Below are 14,792 nucleotides of genomic sequence, written 5' to 3' on the forward strand. Positions count from 1 at the left end.
TGCATACTATACAAGCATACTTTCATATTTTGTATTGACTATATGTCCACTGTACAATATTAACCATAAACAATGAGCAAACTAGTCACATCTTCTTAGCCTGTTTTTATTTCCTTATGTACACATTTTGATAAACATTCATTAGCAGCAGAATATGAGGTTGAGGCAAGAACTACTTTTGTTTGCGACCCACGCACACACAGGCACGCCAACACACATACGCACAAAACGACCCACGCTTTTCGCACACAACGACCCACGCAGTTCAAGTCGTTTAGGTTTACTGTTAACCAACCCATGTGTATGTCCTTTCAACCGTTATTACGGTACATACTGACAGTAGAAGCCACGGTTTGGTTCTTGAGTGAACTAAAAAGAGGAATATAGTCTGAAACCCAGTAGCTCGGCATGCCATTCTCACCAGGAGGAAAAGGAGAACTTTGTAATGTCATTCATTGTGTTTATATTCTTAAAAAGTACTATAAAACAAGGGACATCCTAAACCAAAAAAAAAAGAAGTTTTTCCTCAGTTACTAATGCTCTAAGCCATGTGGCAACTACCAGATCACTGGAAAAAAATAAGTCTTTAGAGAAAGGACAGTTCTGAAACCACGCATTGCAATAAAAATATGTTGAAGTAGAAATTAAAATCAAACACAAAAAGGCAATTTTTCTTTTGACTAAAAACCAATGTATTTATTCCTTTACACTCTGTAAGAAATCAATCTTGCCATATATTTGTTTATTTTTCCTCTGGAATTGTTCAGGGACATTCCATATACAGTTTTGCTTAAGAAGCATCACCTCATCATACAAATCTATCCAAATTCATTTTTGGATAAATTACTTTTAATAACGTGATCAAAACACAAGGCACAGGCCAGTTGTAGTGTTTTTGAAGTATACATCATCGTTGTTAAGAAGTACTGCATCCTAATAATGTTCATGGATTAATATTGCATGTTCTCCAACCTAATAACGTTCATGGATTCATTTTACATGTGCACCATCCTAATAACTCATGTATTTATATCACATGTTCTCCATCCTAATAATGTTCATAGATTAACAATGTTCTCCGTCTTTATCAACTCTAAAATCAACTGGATGGTCTTTTCGTCTAAAGAGAAAAAAAAAGAGAACAGGAAAAAGTAATGAAATATATCGTACCTAACAAAGACATAGTTTGTTATGTTTTTTGTATATTTAAAAATGTGCATACCATAGAAAAATGACAAGTCTTACAAGTCATGCAAGCAAAAATAACAACTAGGATCAGATAATTAAAGTGAAGTTACCTAAATTAAACTCCAACTGAAAGTGACTTCCTGGATGGCATCACAGAATAACCTTTATAGCCTAAATTCTTCCTTTTTCTCTCAAAGCGGATTAAGCATCGGGGGAATTGGTTCCTATTCCTAGCATCACTTCCTCCAGAGCTAAACATTTGCAGGCTGTATTAACGCATGTGGTTGTACGTACGTTAACGTGTTTTTCACTGAAAGCACAGTCTATCTGAATATTCTCCATAAGGTTGAGGCAACAAATCAAACCCTCCCTTTTAACGGCATCAATGGAGTTTGCATTACTTTCCTTGGGACCTGGCCTGGGTGGGTCTCGGTCAATGATGTAAAACGTGTGCAACATGCAGAGGACCTGTGAGATATGAAGGCACATGAAGAGGTTTACCTTCCAGGTTCATCTTGGGGTTGGCTAGCTTCTTTTCCAACAGCGAGTCCATCAGCTTCCTCAGGTGTTTGAAGATGACCCCGATCCTCACTGGAGCCTGGACACATGACATTCAATGAAATCGATAAACACATTAGGGTTGTTGTTAAACCTTTGGTAAGATGAAGGTCTGTGGGCGTGCAATGATTGTTGAGGAAGAGCCGGCCGACAAACATCTAGCATGATACTCATCTGCTCACAAACTACGAAAACAAATGTAGGTCTGTGGGAAAGTATTACTTCTCTTTGTATCTGGTTGAAGTTGTTTGACATCACTGTGCACACACAAACCACAGCCGCCACGGTTGACCATTTGAAAACACAGCAGGCCAGCAATGACCCCTGACCTGGAAGAGAATCCAACCGTCGACGGTGATGAGGCGTTCTCTGTGTTGGACGTCTATGTCACCTCCGAACAGCAGCAGGGGGAACGGGGAGATCAGGGTGGTGTCTCGCAGGTAGATCTTGGTGTACTTCACCTGGAGTCAGACACCCATTGAGCACAGACTTTAACAGCACAAACACTCATGGCATTCATGTGGCTGCAGAAGAGGGTTTTATCGCTCCTGTAACGCGATAGTGTAACGTCAGAAAAATGAAGAAGATAAACTCTTCCGCATTTATGCAAATCTTTCACATGCAAAACCACACACACACACACACACACACACACACACACACACACACACACACACACACACACACACACACACACACACACACACACACACACACACACACACACACACAGGTAAGGGTAAGGCAGGGGTGGAGGTCTGATGCTGAGCCTGGAGGTGGTGTCCGTAAGGCTTAATGACTTAACAATTTGCAGTAATTAAACAGCATAGTAAAAAAGACATCGTAAAAAACTCTTCATAAGATTACACTTTTTATAAACCGGGTCAACAATGTAACATAAAAAAGGTTGCACGTTTATGTCAGTATCCTCTTATGAAATTTTCCAAACCTAAAAAACGAAAATAACACAATAAAAATACAAAACAGCAAAAAGACGGGTTTAACCGCACATAACACACCACATAACATTTCAGTAAAAGGAACGCGAACGCGCGCGGACGGAGCCGAGGGGCCCTTCCTCCGGCGGGGGCCCCACCTTCTCCTGGTAGAGCAGCCAGCCGTGGGTCTGCAGGTTGCGGTTGACGGAGGACGGGTGCACCTGGGCCTTGCCCTGGGGGGTCTCGCCCGTGCAGGCCACCCGCTCCAGCACGTCCACCGAGAGGGTGCACAGGACGCGGGACACGTTGTCGTAGAGGCCCGCCGTGAGCACCGCCTTCATCACCGAGATGGTGTGCTTGGACAGGGGTGCCGGGGGGCCCCTGGAGGAGGAGGAGGAGGAGGAGGAGGAGGAGGAGCGAGGGGACCAGAACCCAGCCTGCTCCATCATCCTTATCAGCTCCTGTTTCACGTCCTGGGGAGAAGCGTTTGGGGGAGGGTTGTTAAAAAGCATTACAGAGTGGACCCTACAAGCATGGTGTTCACCTACTTTATCTTTTTGTAACACTTGGATGTTCATAGCGAAAGCTTGCGTGGTTACAGGGAGCGATAGGACTTTTCATGATGGAAAGAATTGATTTCTTTTTTACTGATACACTGTCTCGTGAGGAAGGTGAATGGATTCGTTTATGCTGATTTAGGATATCCCTTATTAACCAGCGTCAGCGTCTGCAATTCAAGGCTGGCATGCGTGAAAAATAGAGGAAAAGAGTGTGTGTGTGTGTGTGAGTGTTACCTCTATAGTGATGAGGGCGGTTCGGTTCAGGAAGTTGTTCCGACAGAAGGTCATTTCAGTCCGTGTTCCATCCATCCGTGAGTTCTTCCAACTACCAAATCCAATTATAAACATATGCTACTTAATAATGCATCTTTAAATGTGTATTCCTACATTTAAGACTATCCTATAGATCAGGGGTTCCCAAATGTTCCAGCCTTATGACCCTTTTGTGTCACTAGTCATTAGGTCCTGACCAAACAATAAAAATAGTAAGCCATTGAAACAGAAATCATGGGCTTCACTCTATAGATTACGGTTTGGCATTCTTTCTGCGACCCACTCAGAGCTCCCTTGCCACCCACCCATTGAGAATCAATGCTATATATAGTCCCTACCCCTGGTAAGCGTTGTATATGGTCAGGTGATCAGAGTTCCCGAACGCGAGGGCAGCTTTGGCCACGTTGGCTTCGTCCTTCCTGTGCATCGGAGTAGAGAAGGGAGACTTCTCTGTGATGGCTGCCACGATGGTGGCCTGCAACACACACACACACACACACACACACACACACACACACACACACACACACACACACACACACACACACACACACACACACACACACACACACACACACACACTTAACAATTTGAAGTAATAAAACAGCATAGTAAAAAAGCAATCCAGAGCAATCGTAGAAAACTCTCCATAAGATTACACTTTTTATAAACCGGGTCAACAATGTAACATATAAAAGGTTGCACGTTTATGTCAGTATCCTCTTATGACATTTTCCAAACCTAGAAAACGAAATAACACAATAAAAATACAAAACAGCAAAAAGACGTTTAATCCCGGGTTACGTACAATGGGGTCCAGGCAGCCTAGGATGGCGCCGTAGATCAGCATCTTGCCGATCTTGACGTTGACGGGCAGGCCGGCCAGGTGGTGGCCCAGTGGCGTGAGGGCGTGGTCGGTGGCGTGGCACGCCCCCATCTTCCTCAGTAGGCTGACGGCGTTGCTGACCGACTGAGGCTGCGGGGCGTCCAGCGAGCGCTTCAGGAAGTCCTCCGGCGAGCCGTAGTCGCATTTCTGCAGAGGTGGGGGGAGGGGGACCGCAAAGGATTGTGGGTGAAATGTCTGAGATGGATTTCACTTACATTACCTGGTATAGTTGATAGACGTTTACATTACGTCTACATAATGCGGTATAGTGGAAAGTAATTTATATGAAGTGATTGGTGGAAAGAAATGTCCCTTATATAGTACAGTCAAAAGATAATTGAATTACATTTAGACATTTAGACACTTTCATCCAAACAACTGATTAGTGCGAACGTGTGTGTGTATGTTTGAGTGCGTGCGTACGTGACAGTGTGCGAGTTTGTACCATAATATGCAGGCAGAGCTCTTCCAGAGGAACCCGTAGTATCTCTGGGACTGCGTAATCCATGAAGGCATCAAACCTGCAGATCGGGAACATTGAGAACAGGAACACGTTTATCTCTTCCTTCTGCTGAACACGCCACTCAGCTTTGGTGTTTTTCTCCTCCCATCCCCGGTGGAGCTTCGTACCTGAACTTCGGGTAGAGTCTGAAGCAGAAGCCGTTCCTGACTCGCCCCGCCCGGCCCTGTCGCTGGAGCGCGCTGGCCTTCGAAACAAACGTCTCCACCAGGGAGCTCATTTGACTGCTTTCATGGTACCTGAACACAGAGAGGAACGAAATCAAAATGAGGACAAGCACGATATGACATGGCAGGCATTTGCTGAATAATGATATGACGACGGTAGATAAAGTTAGCTCAAGCTTCAGGAATTCTTCTTAAAACGAAAGAAAAATCCAATTTATTTTGTAATTTCATAATTGGATGATGATGTTTATTAACATGACCGTGTTCACTTTAGGAATGAATCTTAACCAATAATTTTCTCACTTGTTTTCTTTGGTCTTTCCACTGTCGATGACAAACACCACATCCGGGATAGTCACGCCTGTCTCAGCGATGTTAGTGGACAACACAATCTAAAAACAGGAGACAGAAGGTCATGTTTAATGGCTATGGTAATCCAAATAAACATGAGGGGGAGTGTAGTGTACATTTTGGAGCTCCTTCCTCTTCTGTTTGTGCTATCAAGATAGACGAGAGGGGTTAAAACTAAAATGTTGTTTCTACTCTTGATTTCTATATTACGCTCATATAACCGCCCTTAAAAAATGAAAGACACATTTAACTGTACAATTCCAGTCTTTTAAAGTGATTAATACAAATGGTCATACCTTCCTGACGCCTGCAGGGGGCACTGTGAAGGCAGACGCTTGGTCTTTCGAGGAGAGGGTGGAGTGAAGGGCCACCAGAACATACCTAAAACAAAATAAATTCTTCTTCATTACGTAAGTTCCTCAATGTTGGCGGAAGGTGATTAGGGCATGAATCAGAGAGAGAATAACATGAATATAACTGTATTTACCGGTCCTTGATCCTAAACCTCTTGTCGTTGGACAGTAGGTCGTACAGCTGCTGGATGTGAGCCAGACCCGGTAGGAACACCAGGATGGCTCCGTCCATGCAGGAGAACTGAGGAGACTTGTCTGTGGAAGACACATGATAAAAACGTATGGAAATTAGCACATTGAAAGTACATGATAGTCCAGACAGGCACGAGACATGAGGTGGGAGTGTTAAAGATTTGACACCTGGTTAATCGTTAACAAACCCTCACTTATAAAGCCTGCAAGTGAGGGTAATTAGGAGGAGGCTAATCAGCCTGCACTAAGATCATTAAAGGTGACATAATATTCCTCCAGGTGTGAGTTTGATTAGCCGTTACAAGCCACTTTGAAAATCTGCCTCTTCTGACATCACAAGCGGGCGTGTCCACCTAGATGTGTGCTGGATAGATCAGTCTACCAGCCCTGACCAGCGGACTGTAGAAAACGTTGCACATCTATCCGTCATACATCTAGGTGGACACGCCCACTTGTGACGTCAGAAGAGGGCCGATTTTCAAAAGGGCTCGTAACGGCTAATCACACTCACCCCTGGGGGTACAACATGTCACCTTCAAGCGCCAGGATCAGCGAACGCGGTGCCTACCCAGGTAGTCTATGATGTCCAGGAGCAGCTCCACGTTGATCTTGTTGGGGTTCATGTACTGCAGGACGTGGCGGGTGCGGCTGCTGAAGTGGTCCAGGTCCGGGCCAAGGTCCCAGCCGGCGTTGGCGTCCTTCGTCACAAACTCCTGGGGGACAGCGGGTCACAGCAATCGGGTCAGCAAGGGGACAGATGGGAGATGGATTTTATCGTCCTCCCATGCGAAACAGATTCAGATAATATTACTCGGCTGAAGATATGGAGAATGGTAAAGATAAAAGAAAATATGCATAGAAACACAAATTTACCAAAAACATGTTATTAAATGAATCAAGGAAATTAAATTTGTACATCAAAATGTGTATATAGTCACAAAAACATACATAGAAAATATGCATGAAGCATACATAAAATATACAAACACATTCTTCGCAAACATTCGGAATCCTAAGTAACATGAAAGCACTAAAAGAATTTGTAGTAATGAGATTTGATTAACCAGACTAAGAACTGATCTTCTAAAAGGTAAATCAGCCAAGTCAGACCTGTTCATCTTATCCCCTAAATATGAAGATAAGGCTTCACCTGGTGCTGCGTCGTCTTGCCTCCTTTCTGGGAGACGGAGATGTTGACTTCCTCCTCGTCCTCCAGGATCCTCTGGCTGTACTCGGAGTCCCTCTCCAGCACGTAGCCCGTCTGCTCCACGATGTCCTCCAGGTGGAACACCTGGGAGCAGAGACACAACACGCTTAAGGTACAGCTATAGGTGGACCATACCACCACTATAGGCGCGATTCTCATCATCCACGATAACCCTTCTTACCAAGAGGTCCTACAGTGGGGGAGGAGGATTGCGTAGGGGCTAGCGTGCTGGACTCCCATCATTAGGGTGAAAGGTAATATGTTGAAATATGAAAATTCAAGTTAAAAGTAAAATTGAGGACTCGTGCCACATAATAATGCTGCAGTCCTAAATCCTTACAAAACCTTTGTGTCTGCTGTGTTTTGTGCTATCATTATCGTGTCATGTTGAGATCTGACTCTTAAGGGTGTTAATATTAACAAGTGCCTGTGAATCCCCCACTGACTCCAGCTAGGATTAAGAGGTCTAATCAAATAAAATGCACATGACTTATTGTATGTAGAAAGAAGACGGAAATACAGAAAGAAAGAAAAGTGAATGAAATGAAAAAAAAAGAAAAGAAATAGAACGAAAAAGGAAAAAGGGAGAAAGAAAGCGAGAGACAATGAGAGAGCATTAAAGGGGCACTGACCTCCACGGGGAAGGTCCTCCCGGGCACCGAGACCACGGGGCAGTTGTTGAAGTATCGGGAGAACTTGGTGCAGTCCACCGTGGCGCTCATCAGGACGATCCGCAGGTCGGAACGCCGCAGCACCATGTCCCTCAGGATGGTCAGCAGGAAGTCTGACTGCACGCTGCGCTCGTGCACCTGGGGGCCAAACGGCACATTTCAAGGTGTTGGACGGAGAGAACAACTTCTCATAGTTTCATAGTATGTAGCCTATATAGGAGGTAGTGCTCGGAAATAATGGAACAAGGAGCACTTCTAATTTACTTTGATTTAATCTTTAAACTACTTCTTTATCTTTCTTTTTGATTTAATCTTTTTTTTTAAAAGCACTTATTTTGAGAGCCTCTTCCCCAATTTCGTTGCACTTTGTGCAATGACAATAAAGAGATTCTGATTCTGATTTGGTCTTTCTGGAGTCGTTGTAGTCAGACTTCATTCTGCTTCTTGGTTTCTTCTCTGTCTGTCCATGAGCCCTGCTTATATATTTTTAAGTTCAAGTGGAACAAACATCAGCCATGAAAATAAACGTGTCTAGCGCTACCAAAGCCAACCAGTAGCGCTCCTGAATGACTCTTCTTTGGTAATCCCAAGACGCTGCCGGGTAAGGCCAGTCTCAATTGAGGTAACCCTTTCACAAAGGTGTCCCCTAAAAAAAAAAGTCCTCACAAGGTACCACTGTGTCAGGAGCCGCCACGCTGGCAAATGAGCCCCAGTGTAACAGCTTTAAATGAGAGTCCGCTGTCAGGTAGAGGCCTGAGCTCCCTACCTCGTCCACGATGATGTGTGTGAGTGAGTCGAGGTGGCGCTCCTGCTGGAGCTTCCTGAGCAGGACCCCCGTGGTGCAGTACAGCAGGCGAGTGGCCTCCCCCGACCGGTTCTCCATCCGGATCTGGTACCCACAAATAGACATCTGGGAAGACACAAACACAAAGCAACATGGGCTTTATAATATGTATTAAAGGTAGATGGAACAATTGTCTTACTTTTAAGTTAATATAAACAATAAGCAGCGCTACCTGGTGCTTGCATAACAATGAATATCAAACCCATATACAATCACACACACACACACACACACACACACACACACACACATATATATACGTAGGTAACAAAGTATTTGTAACAATATACTTTTTAGTGATTTATTTTTATTAAAGATTTCACACAAATAATTCATGGTCATGAATTATGAAATAATCAAACAAAGTGCTCAGGTTACAGCCTGAACCTAGCTAGCTTCCCCTATAATTTGCTACATTAACACAAAAACCAAAAAGCCCCTTCTCATAGTCTCATAGGATGTATCCCGTATAGGAGGCAGGGCTAGGAAATAATAATAATAATAATAATCCTTACTCAACGCATCCACCCGCTCACAGAACCACAAGGGGAAAGCGCCGCTCCTCAAGCACCCACCTTGGACCCGGGCGCGTCCTCACAGCCCAGCTCCTGGTTCACCCGGGTGGCCAGGCTCATGGCCGAGATCCGGCGGGGCTGGGTCACCACTATGTTGCAGGGCCGCGCTGCGCCAGCCCCTTCCCCCCCCAACAGCAGGTCCTCCAGGAGGAACTGGGGCACCTGGGTGCTCTTGCCGCTGCCCGTCTCCCCGGCCACCACCACCACGCGGTGCCGTCCCAGGGCCTCCATCACCCGGTGGCGGTGCTGGAAGACCGGCAGCTGCTCCCGCTCCGCCTGCCAAGGGGGGAGGTGGAGGTTTGGTTTTAAAAGTGTTTTTGGGGGGGAGGGGGTTATGGTAGGGCTCTTGACTTCTGGTCCTGGGTTCGAACCTCAATGTCTGCAGTATACCTGTAAGAAGCCTTGAGCAAGACGCCATAAGCCCTACCTGCTCCTAAATAACTTCACTGTTACTCGCTTTGTGTACGTGTGTGTGGTTAACTGGACCCCCTTGGAGACATTCTTACATTCACTATTGAGCCATTTGCAGACGCTTTTATCCAAAGTGACTTAAGGCTTAGTTATGGTCCCACGTCAACGCAACGCAAAGGGGTTTACGGACCCCTTACGTCCATGCGGACCCTCCTTGCGTCCACTGCAAGGGCCTGACCCAAAAATTCCCAAAAATTGTAACCTTCCGTCGAGGCGACGCAGCAGCAAGGGCTGAGATTGGTCCACTTACTAAGACCCGTCGTGAACCATAAAAGTTCACGACCGCCGAAGCATCTGCATGGTTATTGCGTTGCGTGAACGTGGGACCATAATCAGCCCTTTAGTAGCTTAGTATACGTTTGACTTGACCCCCTTTGAGACATACTTAAATTCACTATTCAGCCATTTACGCTTGAATCCAAAGTGACTGAGTTTATCCAGAACCACGTTGCGAAGGAACAGATGACGGTTTAGATACCTACAGGTTAGACTGCCGACATTGGGGGAATCGAACCCAGGACCTTCGCGCTGCGCGTCGAACCGGCTCCCACCTTGAGTTTGCACGCCAGTGGGGACTTCCTCATCCTGATCATCAGCTCCCTGGACGCTTCGAACCCCCCGCCCTTCTCCTGCCTCCCCCGGCCGGCCTCCGCCTTGTCGCTGGTCCCCCCGCCGTCCCCCATCTCCAGGCCCGCCAGGTTCTCCCAGGACTCCTCCGGCTCGTCCTCCCCGCCGGCGGGCTGCGTCGCCTTGGATCCCAACCGGGGATGGGGGTCCCGGGAGCCCGAGCTGGGGTAGTGCTGCTGCTGCTGCTGCTGCTGCTGCTTGAGCCGAGTGAGCAGGCGGGCGATGAACTGGTCCCGGGGCTTGTTGGCGGCGCTGCGGCTCTCCTCCTGTCTCTGCTGGTCCCGGTCCCGCCACTCTAGCCACACGTCCCGGTAGGTGGAGGGCAGCAGCTGGTGCACCGACTGGAGGGGAAGAGGGGGGGGATGAGTCAAACCACGGAGGAGTTAAAGAGGAGTAGAGAAGAGAGACGAAGGGAGAAACGAAGGAGGGATGAGTCAAAACAACGGAGGAGTTAAAGAAGAGTAGAGAAGGAGAAGAGAGATGAAGAAGGGACGACTCAAACAATGGAGGAGTAATAGAAGAGCAGAGAGAAGCAAAAAGGGGGAGGAAAAATTAAAATGGAGGAGAATAAGAAGAAAGAAGGCACGAGCCAACGCATTTATGGGGGTGTTCAGTTTAAAGGCTGAGGGGAACTTCTGTACAGTGGATACAAGGTGGCTTGAGGGTCCCAGCCGTTACCTGTCCTTTGACCATGGTGTACAGAGCCAGGACAGCTCCCAGGTGTTGGGCCTGCATGCCGTCCTCGGTCAGGATGGTGGGACAGACCTCCAGCACGTCATCTAGCCTCTGGACACGCACCCTAAAGAGAGACGAGGTGACGGATTCGTCAGAGGGGCGGATGGTCATTTAGTTCTGTTTATTTTCATTTTGTCACACAAACATGACGGCCATACGCCGTTTTGTGGCTAGAAATAGCATGGTTTAGAAACGCTGTATCTATTGTGGCTACAGAAGTCTTCTGTAGTTTCAAAAGTCTTCAAGGGCATATACATTTATAATGATTTAAATAGACAGTGATTGCAGCATTGCTTTCATTTGTTGCCTTGGGAAAAAAATGCACGCTATACCCAACATATTCTGACTGCAGAGAGATTTAACCACGTTATCTACCATCACGTGAAGATAATAACGTTTGGGTCGGGTACCACGGAGACAAACATCTGCAGACACAAACACAGGTAAAACATACACACTTACTTGCACTTCCAGTACCTCCCAACCTGGACCTTGTGGAAGGCCGGTGCAGGGCTCTTGGGCAGGTTCTTGCGGACCCAGTCGATCAGGAACTGTTTCGGAGACTTGCCCGTCCAACTGCGGGACGTGTAGTCAAAGTCACGAATGTCCTTTGGCTCGTTCTTCTTGGGCTCTACAAAGAAATGTGTATAGATGGTGAGGTGACAAGAGGTTTTGAAAAGTGATTTAACATCTTGGAGCTTCTTGGACCAATTGTTATAACTGTACCTTTAACTGCCGGGGGCGGGACTGGAACTTGATCAAACAGGTTGAGACCCTCCTCCATGGCAACAGGAAGTGCTCTGTTCTCCTTGGGCGCGTCCACTACCTTTATAGCTGGGTTGAACATTGGATGTGACTCCAGCGGTTTCATTTCTAGGAAAGGAACAAAAAAAGATAATCGTTCTTGACTGGTCCAATCATTCGTGGTGACAGATGTCGCTCGTCTTTCTGTGATTGGTGGAAATGTCCGGACCTTGCTGTATGATGCGTATCCTGTCCTGGGCCATCCTTTGGGATGCTTTGTCTTTTTTTAACTTGGCGGTGGCTGCCATGTCCTTGGTGTCGTACAGCTGGGCAGTTAACACCAGGTACCTGTCGTTCTGGTGGAACAGAGTCAAACAACACAGATGTTCAAACACAAACGTACGTCTTAGCACGTTGGACAAAACTGAGGGTTCAACCACTGCCACTTACTGGGTCAAACTTGCCCTCCTGCTCCATGCAGCTGGCTAGATTGTTCCCTCCACCCTTTTCTTTCTCCTCCACCTCCTCCTCCTCTTCGCTGCTCTGTTCAGCGTATCTGAGGATCCAGTCCTTTACAGCAGCCTCATCCTTCACCGGGGCCTTCTGAGAAGAAAACAAAGCTTGTGTGAGCCTCAGTATGACGACCGTGGTTGCGAATCTCTCCACCGGTCTGAGTGTCCACAGACACACTCACCTTAATGGCCTCCTTCGGAGAGTCATCACGGGATGCTTTGGGGCTTGGTGGGTCGGGCTTTTCATGGACTATGGGCTGGTACTTGGGCCTGCTCTTCTGGTTCTCCTCCTGCATCTGCTGCCGGAAACCATCAGGAAGCTCCTCTGGTGAATTGAATGAAGCACAACTTAGCGTTAGGCCCTGTTCACACACCGCACGCGTTTTAACAGCTGGGCCGTTATACCCTTTCATTTTCTGAGGTATTCAGAGAGTATTAATTCTATACAGGGACTACATACTGAGCATCAATGTCGTAGGATGATAACAATAACATTGTATTGTATAGGGGAGCAGTCTGTTCGGCCGCAATACTATATGCACAGTTAACAACATGCGGACGGCACAACCACATTCAAAATATTATGCAAACAAAGAGAGATAAGTCATCTCACCATCTTTGAGATTCAGACAAAGCCAGTCGAGAGCAGAGTGGAGATCGCCACCATACAAAACACTGCTTTTCATGGCCTCTTCAATGTGCTCTGTCTTGAAGTTGAACTTCTGCAGAGCGGTGTAAAGGTCCTGCGATCATAGGAAAACAAAGATAACCCTGTTAGAACAAAAAAGAGAGACTCGTTCTATAGTCACTGAATTCGACTTTTAACGTACCAGCAATTTCTTATTGGTGAGTCTCCCGGATATTGGCCCCTTATCTCCATTCTCCTGTCTGAAGTCATTGATCAGCTTGATGATCTTCTTCTCCAGGTCCACTTGAATGACCACCTGCAGTATGGGGAGTTTGGGTCAAATCCCATTGAACAGACAAATTGGTCCATTGGTAGATTAGAATTTATATACATTTATATGACATTTTAGACAATGTCAGTTATAAACAGGTTAAGCATTACATACATGCTAGTGAGAGTAAAGCAATGTGACTTTAAAGACTGTAAGGTAACGTAAATACTTTACTTTGAGAATCGATTTGTCAGCGACACCACCGGTGTCCACCTGGGCAGTGTTGGCCAGGCTGTAGGTCCTCGGAGCTAACGAGAGACACAAGAAGAATCGTTGAAGATTATACAATACCATTTAATCATTGACCCCCACATGAAAACTGCAAAACCTGCAATGTGTGTTACCTACTTTTGAACCTTAACTACTGCATCGTGCATGGACTCAATATTCTGCTCATTCATAAATTCATTTATAGCTTCAATTTTTACGATTTTTTTCCCCAACACTCACTGACATTCGCTCACGCAAGTGTCATGTATTTTGTGTGCCTACGATGCAGGAACAACCTCCAACTGTACATTAAACAGAGCCCCAGCAGGGGGGTGTACCAGAGCAGGTGAGCGAGAAGAAAAGCTACCAGAGTTACTAGAGCAAAATGTGAGCGAAACAGAGCCCCAGCAGAGAGGAAACAGCCTCGGCAGAGTCACCACATCAGGGTGAGAAACAGAGACCCAGCAGATTCACCACAGCAAGGTGAGAGGGCATATCTGGTGATCAGCACCGGTTTTATAGTTGTAGTTCACACTGGTGTTTAACTTGTATCATGTCATTTGTATCTGAAATAGGGTCTCTGAAGATTTGGTTTGTATGTCTTTGAATATGGTCGTTTTAACACAGAGTCTTCAACACTTGCAAGTGCTAAGCCCCTGGATGTTGTATGTGTTGTAACCTGCAATAAAATACTATAGTATCCAATAGGTATTCTGAAAACATGAATAGCATTCAAACAACATTAAACCATCACCAATCAGGACCAATCCGTTTAACGTTACTAACCCAAAGCTGTCAGTTTTGGCGTAGCAACATGAGATAACAATAAGGATACCTCATGCTACTTTTACATGACGGGTTCATCAAAGAAGGGAAGAGATGTTAGTCAACAGTCACCTTTGGGTTTGTTGTCCTTTACTGGTTTCACTGGCTTGATCGGTGGAGGTTTCTTGCCAACAGAGGGGTCTTCTGCCACGATGTTGGCAGCTGCAGGAGCCCCTCTAGCCGCGGCTACAGGCGCCGCTGCCGCACACGCTTTCTTCTTCTTTCCACCCATTAGGTCGTATACTGTCTGCTGATGGTCCACCCGAAAACTATCTATGTGCTGCCATTCAGGTGTTGAGTCATTAAAACGTGACAATCGATCATCTGTCCATCCCAAGAATCCAGTTGTGTTAGATATTCGTTAGAGGAACACTATTTGGACGCACACAGCTCGGGGCTTCCGTAGCGGAAGTGTTACCGTAGTCT

At 46.2% G+C, this 14,792-nt stretch overlaps 1 protein-coding gene across 2 annotated transcripts; it reads right to left on the minus strand.

Annotated features, from left to right (window-relative positions):
* Positions 1-138: 138 nt before the first annotated feature.
* On the minus strand, positions 139-14,751 carry dhx29 (DEAH (Asp-Glu-Ala-His) box polypeptide 29). 2 transcript variants are annotated; one of them, XM_079735157.1, is made up of 28 exons: positions 14,439-14,751; positions 13,506-13,579; positions 13,203-13,316; positions 12,986-13,115; positions 12,555-12,697; positions 12,311-12,460; positions 12,090-12,216; positions 11,843-11,989; positions 11,579-11,747; positions 11,060-11,180; positions 10,306-10,722; positions 9,284-9,559; positions 8,631-8,774; positions 7,826-8,002; positions 7,137-7,277; positions 6,555-6,699; positions 5,929-6,049; positions 5,738-5,822; positions 5,394-5,482; positions 5,034-5,162; positions 4,849-4,924; positions 4,326-4,550; positions 3,856-3,992; positions 3,479-3,569; positions 2,843-3,157; positions 2,076-2,207; positions 1,690-1,786; positions 139-1,120 (listed from the first exon to the last, which is right to left on the minus strand). In XM_079735157.1, exons 1-28 carry the CDS (start codon positions 14,596-14,598, stop codon positions 1,059-1,061), a joined length of 4,194 nt encoding a protein of 1,397 aa, XP_079591283.1. In that variant the 5' UTR covers positions 14,599-14,751; the 3' UTR covers positions 139-1,058. The 2 variants fall into 2 exon arrangements, with proteins under 2 accessions (XP_079591283.1, XP_079591282.1); XM_079735156.1 differs by having other exon boundaries at positions 12,311-12,463.
* Positions 14,752-14,792: the final 41 nt, after the last annotated feature.

This window comes from Pollachius pollachius (assembly GCF_949987615.1).
Source record: "Pollachius pollachius genome assembly, chromosome: 4".
Lineage (NCBI taxonomy): Eukaryota > Metazoa > Chordata > Actinopteri > Gadiformes > Gadidae > Pollachius > Pollachius pollachius.

Excerpts from the sequence above, each read along its gene's own strand:
- dhx29 (XM_079735156.1), bottom strand. The coding sequence starts at position 14,598 with ATGGGTGGAAAGAAGAAGAAAGCGTGTGCGGCAGCGGCGCCTGTAGCC. Across the intron at positions 3,993-4,325 it reads TAGGCTGCCTGGACCCCATT|GCCACCATCGTGGCAGCCAT; the intron begins GTACGTAACCCG and ends TGTGTGTTGCAG. Across the intron at positions 1,787-2,075 it reads ACGGTTGGATTCTCTTCCAG|GCTCCAGTGAGGATCGGGGT; the intron begins GTCAGGGGTCAT and ends TCATGTGTCCAG.